Below are 16908 nucleotides of genomic sequence, written 5' to 3'. Positions count from 1 at the left end.
AAAATATAACATGTATAATTCTTAAGATCAAAACGGTATCGAATTAATTTTATTTTATTAATTTAATTAAATTTCAGACATTTATTATGGTACCGATTTTTCAATATATTTATATATCTTGGAGTTCGATAAAGTTCGGAATCGAAATCTTAAATTAAACATTAAAATGTAATATTAAATCTAAGTAGTAAATCTAAGGCTTAATCATCATTTTAATCTGTGGTTTTGTCTGTGATTTTTACAATCTGTGGCACTGGCACTGGCAAGTGGCAACTGGCGCAATACTTTTCATGTTTTGTCGCCGCTGTAGGTAAAAAGTTATACGTGCTTGCTTAATGTTTTTTGTTTTCTAAAATAATAAGACAGTAAGTTAATATATTATATTATGTTATATGAAACAAAATTAATTTATTTTCATTATAATATATAAAAAAAATATATCTTAAGTTATAAAATTTTGTATGTTTATATGCACTATCTGCAAAATTCTAGCTTTTACAATAAAAATAATTACAAAGTACCTACTTACAAAATATTTTTTACATTTAGTGAGTGATAAGTATTTTCTATTTTCAAACGTTTACCACAAGCACTAAAGTATCTTGTTTCGCGCGTGTAAGCTTAAAAGATTAATGTTTATACATTTATTATATATAAATTAATATTACAGAAAACAATGACTGACTCGGGAAGAGGTCGGGGCCGAGGTCTGGATTTGTTAAAATCTCTCAAATTGCAAGCAGAGAAATTGCAAGAGTCATCATCGTCTAAGCCTGATAAATCAGAGCCTGGGTCATCAGTAACCCAAAATGTGCCTCCTAGTACCGTAAGCATGTACTTTAAAATAGTAACAATTCATTGTACATTATAATTTTTACAGAAGTCTCATAAAATATAAACAAGCTAAATTTGTGATTACTATGAGACAATTCTTTAGAGTTTAAATAATGTTGTAATGGCATTTAGACTTCTTCACACATTCCATAAATTGCCCAGGTTGTGAAATTGTAGATCATGTGTATTATATTTTTTTATTATGTATCCATAGCATTTGCTTTCACAAAACTTCTGAAATCTCTGAAATATCATCATCATATTCTTGTTATCTTTTTATATCTCAGATGTTTAAATTGTTCTATAGTATAAACTTATAAAGAAATGGAAATTTATAATACCATAGTAACATAGCCATTTGTCGCATATGTATCAGCTGTTAAAATGAGAGGACAGTTGTGGTGCAGGACCACAAGTATGTGGCTGTAAAACTGTTGAGCAAATGAAATATTTATTTAAATGTATATTTTAATTTCTTTGCTTTGGTTTTGAGGCAAAGGCTGTGTGGTGTTGAGTTCCCTCACTCAACAATGCCTCCAAATTTTGGCTGATCATGGTGAACAGAGTATAACTTAGCACTGGAGATGATTTTCTTAAAATGAAATAATCATTATCTTAAATTATACAATCTCCAGGTATCGACTTCTACTTCAGGAGGAAGAGGAAGGGCAGCCTCATTGTTTGCAAAAATGCAAGAAATGGATAGACCAGGTGTGTTACTTTTTATCTTGCATTCCTTTCACTTTGAAAATAATTATTTCAATATTCCTTTGTAGTAAAACATAACTATTAATAGGTTAAATATCTTTAATAAAGGTTCATCATTTTACTTAAAAATCTTTATTTATGATACTTTGTTTATTAAAGCAATAGTATTGCTATTTATGATTACTATGATTCCCACAATTAGCCTTCTAAGTGATGGCATTTGATTACAATAGATATATTTCTTACTATTATACACTATACTTCTACTTATGTAAATAATTTTAAAATTGGTAAATTATACAGTAATGTTACAGTAAATTATAGTATAATTTTTTTTAGCTTCATCCTGTATTCCATATATAGCAGAGTAGGTAGAGGAAACGCTGCTAGCATTGCGTGTTGAGTTGTGGAACTCAACGCCGCACATTGCCTTGTCACCAGGGAAATGGTTTATTTTAGTTCTAGTTTCGAAAATAGGGAGTGCGTTGGAAATTAAATGCCTTTACATTAGCTTCCTCTTTATTTTGATGCTTGATATACGCGATAGAGTATGATGAAAAAATATTTTTTTACAAGAATAAAAAATATTGTTTTCTTATTATTTTACTTCAGGTTTGTCACCTGTATTTAGTCCTGCGTCAGATGTGAGTCCAAGTCCTGCGTTAGGTAGGGGTAGGGGCTTACAGATATTGCAACACTTGTAAGTAACAATTGCAATTATATACTACTTTTTCAAATTATGTCATTCAAACTTAAAAATAAAATTATTATAGGATCATTTTATTGTTTTTTGTCTGTTTGTCCGTTTGTTAAGACAATTTTTTTGCAAGATTGCATAGTTTTTGCCACATTTCTTATAAAATACTCCTGCGGACCTAGAATTATGAAATTTCGGAAAAAGTGAGAACTTACAAAAATAAAGGAAATATATAAGAGAAAGAAACACATTACCAACTTAAATTTGTTGTTAATTTCATACACCATAAATAACATTCACCTGCAAGCTCAAGTTTGTCAAGCCTATTAAATCATGAAATTGGTACAGAATCTCGCATTTCATTGGTTTTTTTAATATATTTTTATTTTTCAGAAAAGCAAAACAAAACCTATCTACATCTAGTCAAGTCAGTTCCAGGGAAGTGGACAATGTTACAAGTAAAATGGCGGATAGCTCTATTGTTTCCACAGTTGGAAGTACTATAGGGAAGAATAAATATTTTGTAAGTAATTATATTTTTTTTATTTAAAATTAAGAAAATTGTGCTTGCCTTTAGGTCCCTGTCTTGTCCACATTATATATTTATTATCTTCATTTTATACAAAGCATAAATGTCAAATGTTTACTCTAAAACTAAGGCAATGTGATACCTAAAAGAAGTAGTTGTTTTTTTAGACGTTAGCGGTGAAGCTGGTCGTGGGCTCGATTCCCATTCAAGGTATTGAAATATTTTAATTTTTCTCACTCGGTCGAGGCAAACCGCGGCATTGACTTAAGTCCCATAACCACACAAATGGAAATGTAAATTTATGAACCAATTGAAATAAAACAAACTTAAATTCGAGAAAGGTTCACCAAAATACATCAATGAAAACTGCATTAAAATCAAACATGCAAAATATTTTAAAATCCAATTTTAATATAAATGTTTTGCATTCTATTACATTGATTGCTATAATAGTTTTTTTATACTGCCATATACGCGCTGCCATCAGTTAGAATTTCATTATATGTATTGATCACACACTTTGAGAGAGTGAAAGTGACAACTTTTAATGTAAGATTGTCATAAATAAATAAAATATATGTGTTTTTCATAAAAAAAACCAGTCTAGGGTATTCAGTCTAATGAAATAATATGAAATTACTAAACATTTAGTAAGTGCAACATATAAAATTCAATTTCGACTATAGTTACTTGACTTTGACATAGAAGTAAATATATTATTACATATAAATATTTTTGTTACAGAGAGAAGTTAAAGAAACTCCGCCCATAGTAATGAAAGGGGAAACGGGAACACCCTGTAATGTCACATCAAACTTTATACATTTGAATTTTGAAGAAAACAATGTGTTTGAGTATGAAGTGAAGTATGAACCGGATCAGGATCACAAGCATTTGCGGTTTAAACTATTGAATGGTGAATGTTTTAATAGTTTTTTTATGACCATTTTAACATAAGGAACCAGAGCCTTGCTCTGGTTCCTTATGTTGTGTAATGATAATATTACAAATTAATTAAAGTAATGAGGTAAAGCGCAGCGTTGAGTTCCACACCCAACATGCTATGCCCCCAGAATTTGCTGTAAAAATGAGAAGGGAAAATTTTAACGTTAACGTTCCCTCTGCCTACCCTGTTATGTGCGGGGTACAGTGTGAAGCTAAAAAATAATAATAGATACTTGTTCTGTATCCTTTATGCCTTTATTATTTTTATGATATATAAGATCTAAGTTATTCCTAAATGAGTTTTTCTTCATATTAATTTTTACTTTAATAACGTTTGTTATTCTTATACTACACTAGCGGACGCGCGCAGCTTCGCTTGCGTATTTAAGGGTGAATTCTAATAACCCATGAAACATGTGTGCGATGAAATATTTTTAGGAGTCTAATTTTCAAATTTTATAAAAATCGGTTGCGATTTAAAGATTTTTCCATACAAACTTTCAACCCATTATTTGCACCCTTAAGAGGTGATTTCTAGAAACCATGAAACACATGTTCAATTAAATATTTTTAAGAGTCTAAATATCAAATTTTATAAAAATCGGTGGCGATTTAAGAATTTTTCCATACAAACTTTCAACCTCTTATTTGCACCCTTAGGGGGAGAATTCTAGAAAATAATGAAACACGTCTTCAATTAAATACTTTTAAAAATCTAAATTTCAAATTTTATAAAAATCGGTGCTGATTTAAATTTTTTTCCATACAAACTTTGAACCTCTATTTAACCCCTTTAGGGTTAAAATTTTTCCCATTCAGTGGATGTCCAGATTACGAAGGTAAACATCTGTCCAAATTTCACCTTCATACCATCAGCGGTTACGGCTGTGCGTGCGTCTTACCTCAGTCAGTGAGGACAAGTCCTTTTATATATATAGTACTACATTAGTATATATTGTTCATACTTTTTTATTACAGTTAGTTGATCCAACTTTTACTTGTTTAGATTTTTCTTTTTACTTATGAGACCAATTTTTAAATTATTTTCGTTATTCCTTCCCGATAAGACAAAAAGCGTAGTTACACATTATTTAACAAACAAATTAAGTAAATATATTTTATAAATTTCAGAACACAATCATCTATTCAAAGAGAAGACATTCGACGGCACTACATTATACGTGCCGCATGCACTGCCAGATGAAGCTCTTAGTCTAGTATCAACTAACCCGTATGATCAAAGTAAAGTTAATATTACTGTAAGTTTAATTTTTTTGGATTGATTGCAAAATTGATTGGGATGTTGTGACCACAGTGTCTTAACACTAGGTTTCCTCTGCTTACCTGCTTGAGACACTCCATTCTCCATTTCCCGCTGAATTCTGGAGGCATTGCGTGTTGAGTAGCGAAACTGAACGGTGCGCTTTGCCTCGACATCAGAATGAAGAAATGGAACAGACACTTTTTACCCCCGCGCCATGACTGTCCTCAAAAATCAATATGCTAAACATATTATAATAATTAGATTTTTTAAAATTAATGATCTCATTTCAGATAATATTCCGTCGAAATCGTCGTTTAAGTGAAATGATACAAATATACAACATGTTGTTCAAGCATATAATGAATGACTTAGAACTAGTCAGGTTTGGAAGACAGCATTTTAATGAACACGCGGCTATACAAATACCGCAGCATAAGTTGGAAGTTTGGCCTGGGTTAGTATTTGTTTTCTTAGATTTTTATCCAACGAGACTGGTGATCTACCTAGTTATATTGAAAATATACTATTAAATGTTACAGAAATCAATTTGTAATTTTTTTAAAAAAAATAATTTAATTTCTTTTTTAGTATTGGTCTGTCTAAAAATCTATCTCTATACACATGTATAATAAGCACATGCTTACAACAAAATTTGTAAGAAATGTGTAAGAGCTATAGAATTGATAATGTGTCGGTAAATTTGGACATATAATGAAATGAAATAATATTTAGTATGTGTATATTTTTGTAATCTGAATAGAATATTTGTACAATAAAAGATGATAAATTTATTATAATGAGAAGTAGCGATGAAGTATATAATTTAAATAAAGCATAATAACAACAATTTAATTTAAATTTCAGATACGTTACGGCAGTAAACGAATTCGAAGGTGGTCTTATGTTAACGTTGGACTCAACGCATCGTGTCCTACGAACCCAGACTGTCCATTCGTTAATAAAGGAAACGGTACAAAAGGAAGGGGCCAATTGGAAAAGAACAATGTCAGATATATTAATCGGTTGTTCTGTTATGACTACATATAATAAGAGATTGTTTCGGTTAGTATTTAAGTTTATCTTGCATACAAAATTTCCTAGAGAAATTGTTAAAAAAAAACTATTATAATTAAATTATATTTAATGTTTATTATGTACTAGCAACCCCCACACGACTTCGCCCGCTGAAACTTATGTTATAGTGGAATTATGCAAAATGCTTACATAGATAATTTTTAGGCTATGTGTTAATTTGACGTATAAACTTTATTATTGTAAAGTTTCATCTAAATACGTTCAGTAGTTATTGCGTGAAAGTGGAACAAACATCCATCGTCCCAAACTTTCACTTTTTAATATTAGTAGGATTGTATAACCATAATAGATAACTAAAATGTTTTACTTTAATTTAAAAGTTATATTTTTACAGTGTAGATAGTATAGATGACACAATGACACCAAGATCGACGTTTGAAAAAAGTGATAAGGGACAAACAATTAAAATAAGCTTCATCGATTATTATAAAAAGAATTATGGAATTGATATAATGGATCCAGATCAGCCATTGCTTATATCTAGGTAAGGATGTTTTTTGGTTTTACACTGTATCCTGCATATAGCGGGTAAGGAGGATAGTCTAATGGTAAAACACTCTGTTTCTCACTATCTGTCCAATTTTTGAGTCATTGCGTGTCGTGTCTCGAAACTTAACCCCGCACTCTACCTCGTCACCAAAGTGAGGAAATGAAAATAATAAATATTTAATACCCTTGAATAGGAATCGAAACCGCAATCGTCGCGTAAACAATCAGAAGCTGTGCTACGACGAGAAATTATTACTAGTTATTTAATTTGCGTTTACAGGGACTCAAAACGAATGTCTGGATCAGATGAAAAGACTGACTTTATGATATGTTTGATACCGGAACTATGTCAACTAACCGGTCTCACTGACGACCAAAGAAATAACTTTAAATTAATGAAAGATGTCGCTACTTACACGAGGATAACGCCTAACCAACGGCATGCTGCTTTTAAGAAGGTATTTCTTTAATATTGATAACAGGATTAATTTTGAATTACCTTTTTCTCTTTCTCCCAAACGTAGTGTAGACGGAGGGACTGAACCGATCGAAAAACATTAGGCACCTAGTCCGTTCACCACATCCGAATTTTTGAGGTATTGAATCGCACTTTGCCACGTTACTAGAACGAGAGAATGAAAATATTGAATATTTTATTTTCCACAAGTGGATTCGAACCCACAAGCATAACTTGTACAGTCACACACTTTTGACTGTGTGCCACGACAGTCTCAATCATTCAACATACATAATTATCCTTACTTATTAAGAAAATGTATAAAAATTTGAACCTGCGCCTCTATGCAAACCGTCTACAGAGATACTAACAACATAAATAAGTTGTAACAAGCATATAAGAATTTCGAGATAATTCGATGAAAAAGTATGGCTTAGTTGGTCAGAGCGTTGAACGGTTTCCAAAGAGGCGCGGGTTCAATTCCCGCTACGTTCAAATTTTTATACGTTTTTTTAATAAGTATTCTTCATTCGTAAGTGTGGAATGACACTTTAAAAATGTTAAAAATAAGTATATTTTTCATTCCAGTATATACAAAACGTGTTGTCAAACGAAAAAGCAAAAAGCCGTCTCAAAGGCTGGGGTCTAACGATAGCTCCAGAAACAATACACATAACGGCAAGAACTTTACCCCCAGAACCGTTATATTTTGGTAATAATGTCAAAGTACCAGGAAAACCGAATGCTGATTGGAATGGAGAAATTGGTAGAAATGCGGTTTTGGAAGCAGTGGATATTATGAGATGGGTTGTGCTGTTTACGGATAGAGATAAGAGGGTGGCTACAGTAAGTTTTTTTGTATGGTGAACGGTGATTTAATGTATTGGTATTAGGTTTCATTGTTTACATGACAGATCAAGAATATATATCACATAAGACAATTATATACCAAAAAGGAATAATTGCACTACGCACTGTAACATAAAATAAATATTATATAAATTTTTCAACTTAGTGCAATTTATATTTATTTCAATATATTTTTTGTTAATCTAAATAGACTTACAGACATTGCTAAATCTTCATTTTAAACATAAGAATTACTCCTATTGTAATTTTAAATCATATTACTAACTAACTCATAACAAATATATTTATTTATCACAATTATATGCATTATAGTGTATAAATATATATTAAAAATTACATTTAATAACTAAGTCATTCATCTAAAAATTATCCAATTCGCCCATTTAATTCATCCCTTTATTATAAAGCTTAATATTTTCTCTATAAAACCGATAACTTTTCACATAAAATCCAGGAATTTGTCGACACAGTAAAGCGTTGCTGCGGTCCAATGGGTGTCAATATATCCAAACCGGATATGGTCCGTCTCCCCAACGATCGTACGGACACCTACGTCATGGCTTTGAAGAAGTGCATAAATTCCCAATTGCAGTTGGTAGTGGCTATTTTCCCAACTATGAGAGACGATAGATATGCAGCTGTTAAGAAGATATGCTGCGCTGATAACCCTGTGCCTTCGCAGGTAATTTTTATTGGTTTCATGCTGTATCTCACATATAGGAGACTAATTTTTGAGACATAGTATGTACTCTGGTAACATGATAAAGGACGGCGTAGTGGTGGAACACAACGCCGTTCTTTATCATGTTACCAGAGCAAAGGAATGAAAATAAGTCATTCCCTCTCTTAAACATACAAAAAAAAATCGAATATACAAAAATAATTTTTCATAATGCTTTGTCATATCAAAGTGGAGAACGTGGACGTAAGATTAGGGGCCCCAGGGGGTTGTACCGCAGAATAATCTGGTGCCCATCTCAGAAAATTTTCTTATTTTAAATTTAAAATGAAAAGTCTCCAAGTGGGAATTAACAACAAACGTCACATTTACAGTCAGCCGCGGTACCTTTATGCTACGACGGTCTATACTAATTAAAACATATTTATTTACAGGCAATCAACGCTCGCACACTAATGAACAGTCAAAAGTTAAGATCAATAACACAAAAGATATTGCTGCAAATTAATTGTAAACTGGGTGGTACCCTTTGGGGTATTAATATTCCCTTGAAAACCACAATGGTGGTTGGCATTGATTCCTATCACGACGTTAGTAGAAAAAAACGAAGTGTTTGCGGTAAGTGTATAATTATAATTTACTGTACTAATATGCATGTTTTTAAGAACCATAAGTGGATTCATAAAATTCCATCCATTCGTAAAATCAATCATATTTGTATTATAAATATGTAGCAATTTCCGACTTAAAAAATATCTTATCTATTAAATTAATTAAAATAAAAAGGGGTATACCATTGTTAATAAAAAAATTAAATAAAATGTTCAATTAGAATCATTATTATAATTTAGTCACATTACCTCTATTGACTATAATGCTATGGTGGTAACATTACTCTAGGCTCCGCCGCCCAATTTTACTTATAATTCCTAAAATTATTTTTTTTTTTTGGACAACTGCGACTTTTGGTTTCGGCACTCATCAACATTTAACTTACCTAAACACTGGACTAAGTTGTTTCTTCTTAACCTGCTTTAATATTATGTATTTTTAACTTCAGTTATATATCGCGTATAGCGTGGTAGGCAGAGGGAACCTAGTGTTAAAACACTTAGTTCCCCGCTTTCCGCTGTATATTCTAACTATTGCGTGTGGCATCTGGTTATGACTGTAACCTGTGAGACTATGAAATGTAACCTGTAAGGCTGTGAGATCAATTTCCCACACTTAGGGGAATAAAATTTAATATTTTTCTATATTACAGCTTTCGTAGCGTCATACAATCAAAGTATGACACACTGGTATTCCAGAGTGGTGTTCCAAGAGCGAGGGCAAGAGATCGTGGATAGTCTCAAGTATTGTCTTGTGGATTCTTTAAAGAATTACTTGAGGATTAATGGCGTATTACCTGAACGAATATTTATTTATAGGTGAGATATATTTTTAAAGCTTCTTGTTTGCATATAAGAGGGTGGGCAGAATGGACCTAGCGTTAAGACACTTTCAGGCTGTCATGGCGCAGGGGCAAAAGCGTGTGATTGTAAACGTGACATGTTGTGAGTTTGATTCCCACTAGGGAAATGATGTATTTTCATGTCTTCGCTCTGGCGTCGAGGCGAAGCGCCGCGTTGAGTTTCGTGTAGTGCTGTGTGCGGGATACTGTGCCAAGCTAAAAAAAAAAGTATAATGATTTAAAGTTATTGTAATTTTAATCTTATTTGGCGGACTAAGAAATTCAAACCTCGACTATGTAGTATAACTCCTTATAACAATACTATATTTTTTTAGTGAAGTGTTATTCCACACTTAGCAAAATAGGTTTTTTTTTATTTTGTAAATAGCATTCTCTCTTGCCAAATGGATAATTTTAAGTAATTATCTGTGCTTAGTGAAAAGGTTCTATCATTAACAAACTTTAACAAACCTCTAAGTATAGGTCTCTGCATAACTGTTACTGTAAGGGTTACAGACAAAAAAAAATTTGACGCTATTTCGGATAAAAAGCAAAGCAATCATATTTTAAAAAACATAAGTAGATTTCCCATGCTTATCCTAGCTAACTAGACTAATAAAAATCTAAAGAGATGCCAACAACATGAAGAACTTGTATGATGCTTGATGAGAATGTATGGCTTAGTGATCAAAGTGCTTGCACGGCTTTCAAGGGGAGTGGGTTCAAATTTTTCTACATTCAAATTTATCTACAATATATTGTTTTTCTTACAGAGACGGAGTAGGCGATGGTCAATTGAAATTAGTCCAAGAATATGAAATACCACAAATGCAAATAAGCTTTTCTATTATAGGGGAAGAGTACAAACCAAAATTAACATACATAGTTGTACAAAAACGTATAAATACGAGAATATTCTTAATAGAGGGGCGAGATTTTTCTAATCCTAACCCAGGGACTATTGTTGATCATGACATTACTAGACGAGACTGGTACGAGTATATTATTTAAATAATGTTATAAAGAATTGTTATTCCTAAAGAGGATAATTATTCCTAAAGTTAGAATTAGTAGTTATTCTGTTCCCCTCGCAAATATAAATATTGTGAGACATTGTTTGTTTAGTAGCAGAACTCGGTGCTTTTTTCTTAGGAAATGAAAATAATTCATTGCCCTAAGAGAGAATCGAACATATAACCGTCGAGTTTACAGACAAACACTGTCACCAAATTTTTAATTTCAAGTAAATATTTAACTATCACTTAAATCTGTATAACATTTTAAATGTTGAGGAATTTAGGCTTTATGTTTAAGTCTTTCACTTAATTTTTTTCATTATGAAGAAGTTGGTTCTCTATAATACATACTCTCATATAATAAAACTATTACATCATAATATAAAACCAAATAATTCCAGGTACGATTTCCTACTAGCATCTCAAAAGGTGAACCAAGGCACAGTGACCCCCACCCATTATATAGTGGCATACGACAACAGTGGCATGACACCAGACCAGTGCCAGCGACTGACCTATAAGTTGTGCCATTTGTACTACAACTGGCCTGGTACGGTGCGCGTGCCAGCGCCGTGCCAGTACGCCCACAAACTGGCATACTTGATTGGCCAGTGCGTTCATCAACAACCCTCTGATGTATTGGCAGATAAGTTGTACTATTTGTAATTTGTGATATCTATGCCATTTTGTACTGTAACTGGTTTGGCATTTATGCCAGGATTGTTATATTAATAATAAGATGTGCAAGATTGCTTATTATAAGCATGTTACATGTTGTTGTAATTGCAGATGAATCTAATTACTGTTATTTCTAAAATTATAATACAAAAAATATTATTTTTAACGTTATAAAAATCTTAAGAAAATGGGAAACAAAATTTACATTTTTATTTAATTGCATCACCTTCATGTATGTATGTCTCATTTCAAAGAAAATGACTCCAATATTCAAATTTTCAATAAAAAACTAAGAGTTGATTGTTTAAATTTTTATGATTATTTACCAAATTCGACTTACTTTTTATTTTAATAATAGAATATATAGGTACTTATTGGTTACCCTATACTTCGTATCCTTATGTGTTTAACTTAGGATGAAACTTGTATTAATAATTTAGGAAGATTTAAAGCAATAATAATAAAAAAAGATGTAAGTAAGTTAAGTAAAACCATATGACTGCCTTAATATAATGTTGTAAGGGGAGATATAACGTCCCATTTTACCTCATATTGGTACTAAACTAGTTCTAGTTTTTTATATTAATTAGTCAGCATGTTAATAATTAGTGTAAATAAAAATAATGACAAAATATGACAATTTCAATCAAATATGTCTAATGTTATTTCTTTGATATTGGTACTATTTTTCTCAGATTTTAGTTAATATAAATGTTGTATTAATAAATGATTGTTATAAAATGTGAGAAAAAAATATTTATTTAATAGATTGTGGTATTACACTGAGATTAATATTAAATATTTAGGTCTATAGTCACTTGCAGCAGAGAAAAAAATCCAAGTCAATAAATAACAATTAAGCGATAAGCTTCGATATTGCTACATTTTGTATGAAATTTACCGCGTCATATGATTCATTCCGAATTTGAACCAAGGTCTCCCCCTAAATCTCTTACCATTTACTCTTGCTTTATAAACATTCTCACAAGTACCTGCTTGAATCAATGAAAATTTAAATAAATATTTCAACTCCCCCCCAGTGGGGATCTAACCCACAAACAGTCGATTTTACAGTCACTCGTTGTGCCTCGGCCTCGGCGTTGAGGTCCGCGACTTAACACGCTATGCCTTCACAACTCGACGGAAAGTGGGGAGCGGAGTGTCTTAACACTAAGTCAGCATTTTTTGGTAAATCACGCCAACTTGAAACAATTAAAATTTTAATTAATTGTTAAATAAATAATTAAAAAAATAAATATTATATTCTCTTTTTATAGTGATTTATTAAGATCTTAGAATTGAATTGACTGCCTTTTTGGCTGTTTCATAAAAAATCGGTACAATTTTACATCTGCCAGGTGAATTACCATACGCGAATAAACATTATTTTTCAGTGTTTTATCCATAGATTAAAAAACAAAAGTTCATACACATAGTGTTTAGATACTCCGTTCCCTACATGTATTGGCTGTCGTAACTAAATCCCGCTTTTGTCTCTACCAGTGCTAAAACAAGGAATTGGAAATAATTCAAATCCTCTATTGAGAATTGCACAGTGAATTGATAGTTGAATATGATATACTAAAACTTGGACTTGATTTTTTATTATTACTATCAATAATAATAACACTAAATATATATATTTTTTTTTGAGTTAGGTATATTTTACATATCTTAAAAATTATATTGCTATAGTACACAGTAGATTGTTTCTAATATAGGCGTTTTAGCTGTAAAGAGGTTATATTGTTGATAGAAATTTATAATTTATTTATTTATTTATTTATAATCAATAGATAATTAAATAATCTTAAAGAAATTTCCAAGTATATTATTAAATTTATCTTCAATAACCGTATAAAAATCATTTGATTTATTAAAATACTTATGTTTAATCCCATTCGTTAGCTCAATTTTGTTGTCAAGTCGTGGAATGGTGAAATGTTTGTTTTTTTTATATATGTCAAATCATTATTTGAGTATTTCGAAAGATATTCTCTAAAACTGAAATCAAATCCACAACTATATAGATGTTTATTTAATCACTACAACTTTGCCGCAGTAAGGTAATAATAATTTTCGGATTTTAATTGATTGTGACATATATTAGTATGTTTAGTTTTAGGATCAACCACAACTGCCTTTTGAATATGTTCCCAACTTAATTAGAATAGTGTTGATATTGTAATAAAGAGTAAATAACAGAGTGCTATCGATATGTTATTAAAATGTATGCATAAATTTAATTTAAACTATGTACAATGTGCATATGCATAGTTAGATATACAAGAGAAAAGAGTTGATGCGTACAATACGTGTTGCCATAACAACGCTGTTTTTCATAGTTATATATTATTGTTAATATATGGTAGTTTTGTTAATTTAATGTAGCTTTATGCATTATATAAAAATATATATATCATTCAGCATTTCATCTTCATATAAACTATAGCTGTGCCAAATTTCCAGCGTTCCCAGATGTCACGATTTTGGCGGGACGGCCCGATTTTTAGCCCAAAAATTGAATGTCCCGATTGGGACATTTATTATGGACATTATGTATAATTATTCTGAATACTTAACTGCTGCCAAATTTCATAATTGTAGGTTAACCAGAAGTATTAATTTTGATTCCTTATATAGTGTTGAATTACGCCTTTTTTTTTACTATACAAACGGCCATATATTTTTTCTAAGTAAATACAGAAATGTTATTCAGGAAATCATAGGAAATTAGAAGACCTGAGTATCTGGTTTGAATTTTAGCTTGATATCTCCAAGCGACAGATAGACAGACAGACATACGGACAAAAAAGTGATCTTATAAGGGTTCTTTTTTTCCTTAAAAGGTACGGAACCCTAAAAATGGATTAATCATAAATTAAATCCCGTTTATTTTATTTTTATGTTCCGATTTTGGTGAAAGAATCCCGCTTTTTTACCTAAAATGTTAAAAAATCCCGATTTTCATCTAGAAAAAGTCTGGCAACGCTGCAAATTTCGTACTCATTATCGTATAGAGTACAAAAGTTTTGCTTCATACAGTGCGGTCAATATGTCGTGGCCGCTTTGAGCTTTATTAGGTTTCCTGGACTTTTATTCAAGGGTTTTTTTTTATTTAGAAAAATAAAAAAAAAAACAATAAAAAATCAATAGCATCTAGCATTTAGTTACAAATTATATATGAATAACATTATATAAGTATAGGTAACTTTAATTATATGCCAAGTTTGTATTATTATTGTTATGCCATTGGATATAAGTTTATTTCTAGGAATTTCTTAACTAAAAAATCGATTAAGAAACGAATAATACTAAGTAAAAGCGAACTGTGATTTTAACATAGTACCTGCTAGTTAGTACATATTACATGGTGTCATTGTTAAATCACTTAAATAATTATAATATAACGGAATTGGTAAAATTAGTTTTTATACTGCCAAATAAAAAATGTCAATGACTTTAGTTTATTTAAATTACATTTAGTTAAGGATATTGAAATTATGGTTACATAAAAAAATGTATTTTTTATTGTACTAAAATAAGTAAGACAAATATTAAAAAAAAAGGTTCACAAAGAAGAAAAGAATCTCCCTTTGGATAATAAATTACTCATAAATGATTGTGTGAAATCAAAAATGAATACTCAAATATGTCGTTAATATAGTGAAATAATAACGTAATGCTTTTTTTTAATATGTCGATGTATGCGTAAATACTATTTGCAAACCATCGAAAAGTGTATATACTACCTGTGACTACAGACTGCTGCAAACTGTTCGAAAAGTAGGGCTTCCAGGAGTTCCAAAAATGTATAATACTAAAAATACGCGATTAATCGGTCAAAAAGTTCCATTTAAAAAGTCATTAGCAAATACGCCATTGTTTCACCAAATGATCCTTGTGTAATATTGACATAAAAGTTTACCTTTGGATGGAGGTTTCCTGTCTTATTGATAACTAGTTAGCTTCTGCAAGCACCTGGCAGGACCCTAGCCATATTATTTCCGTTTACTTTTTATCTATAAAAAAAAATACAGTCGAATAGATAACCTCCTTTTCTTACAGAAGTCGGTTAAAAAGAGGAGAGTTTTTAGTATTGTAAGAGTTACAAATATCAATGTTTAAGGCTAACAAAGTCTAATTCGATCTAAAATCAAATTATTTTTCATGAACCTGGCTATCTTATTTAAAATTCCAATCTAAAATCTTTTTGAATTTGGTAGCCATGTTCAAATCCGACTGTTTCTTATATTACTTTTTAATTAGATTATAAATAGGCGTTGCGTTTGGCGCTCCGTTCTCTCTCTGGCTATCACGCTAGGGAAACAGCGTGAAGCTAATTTAGTAAGTAAGTCTTACCACTAAAGTGGTTAGGGTGCTAGAAAATCCAAAACAGGAAGTTGTTTTTATGTAGAACGAGACTTGTAGAAGATTTACACATTTTGATTGCTTTTGTCGACGTCTCGTCTTCTGTAATATTTCAAAAAGTGCAAATACGTCATTTTTGCACCAAGATAACGATATATGTATGTAAAAAATTGTATATGGTTATGTTACATGTACATATATATAAGTCAATATTATTTCTTTTTTTTTGTTTTGAGCAACTTGTTTCCTTTTGTTTAATTATAGGCTAATGATATTTTTTATATAATTCATAAAAAAATCTAATAAAATTTGATGAAAATTGTTTTGTTTTATTTCCTTATTAATTAATATATTTTACATAAACTTTGTTTTTTTTTTAATTGTATTAAAATCGTGAAAAAAAATCAATAAAAAAACTTCATTTTAATACTTAATCAATACCTTAATTAAGTGCTGTAATTTTTTTTTCTACATACAATTTTTCGTTAATAAAGGCTGCTTAAAAGATATCTACGATTTATATATATATATATATATATATATATATATATATAAAATGTAGAAAACCAAACAATCTCAGAAACTGCTGGTTCGAATTGATATTTGTGGATAGTTTATTTTTTGATCAACGCATAAGTATTAGGTATAGTCTACATTGCATTACATTTATTGTCTGTAACGACTCTGACTGTAACGCAATATATATATATATTATTTTATACTATCCACAAATATCAATTCGAACCAGCAGTTTCTGAGATTGTTCGCTTTTATACATTTTAATAATTTTTATTGTTAATAAAACTGGTGTAGATCTACCCGG

The 16908-nt window shown here is 30.6% G+C and overlaps 1 protein-coding gene across 1 annotated transcript; it reads left to right on the top strand.

Annotated features, from left to right (window-relative positions):
• The first annotated feature begins 244 nt into the window (after positions 1–244).
• Positions 245–16404, top strand: AGO3 (Argonaute 3). Its single transcript, XM_085185562.1, has 17 exons — positions 245–365; positions 671–826; positions 1470–1545; positions 2155–2242; positions 2633–2762; positions 3513–3684; positions 4845–4972; positions 5268–5431; positions 5842–6039; positions 6407–6556; positions 6842–7019; positions 7607–7864; positions 8343–8570; positions 9002–9185; positions 9832–9997; positions 10794–11012; positions 11438–16404. The coding sequence occupies exons 2-17, from the start codon at positions 677–679 to the stop codon at positions 11700–11702; spliced, it is 2754 nt and encodes a 917-aa protein (XP_085041688.1). The 5' UTR covers positions 245–365; positions 671–676; the 3' UTR covers positions 11703–16404.
• The last annotated feature ends 504 nt before the right edge of the window (positions 16405–16908 follow it).

Source organism: Heliconius melpomene, chromosome 5 (assembly GCF_056956725.1).
Source record: "Heliconius melpomene rosina isolate 202511_hmr_F chromosome 5, ASM5695672v1, whole genome shotgun sequence".
In the NCBI taxonomy this organism is placed as follows: Eukaryota; Metazoa; Arthropoda; class Insecta; order Lepidoptera; family Nymphalidae; genus Heliconius; species Heliconius melpomene.
The sequence above is the reverse complement of the archived record's forward strand: the minus strand, read 5'-3'. Positions and strand labels throughout refer to the sequence as shown.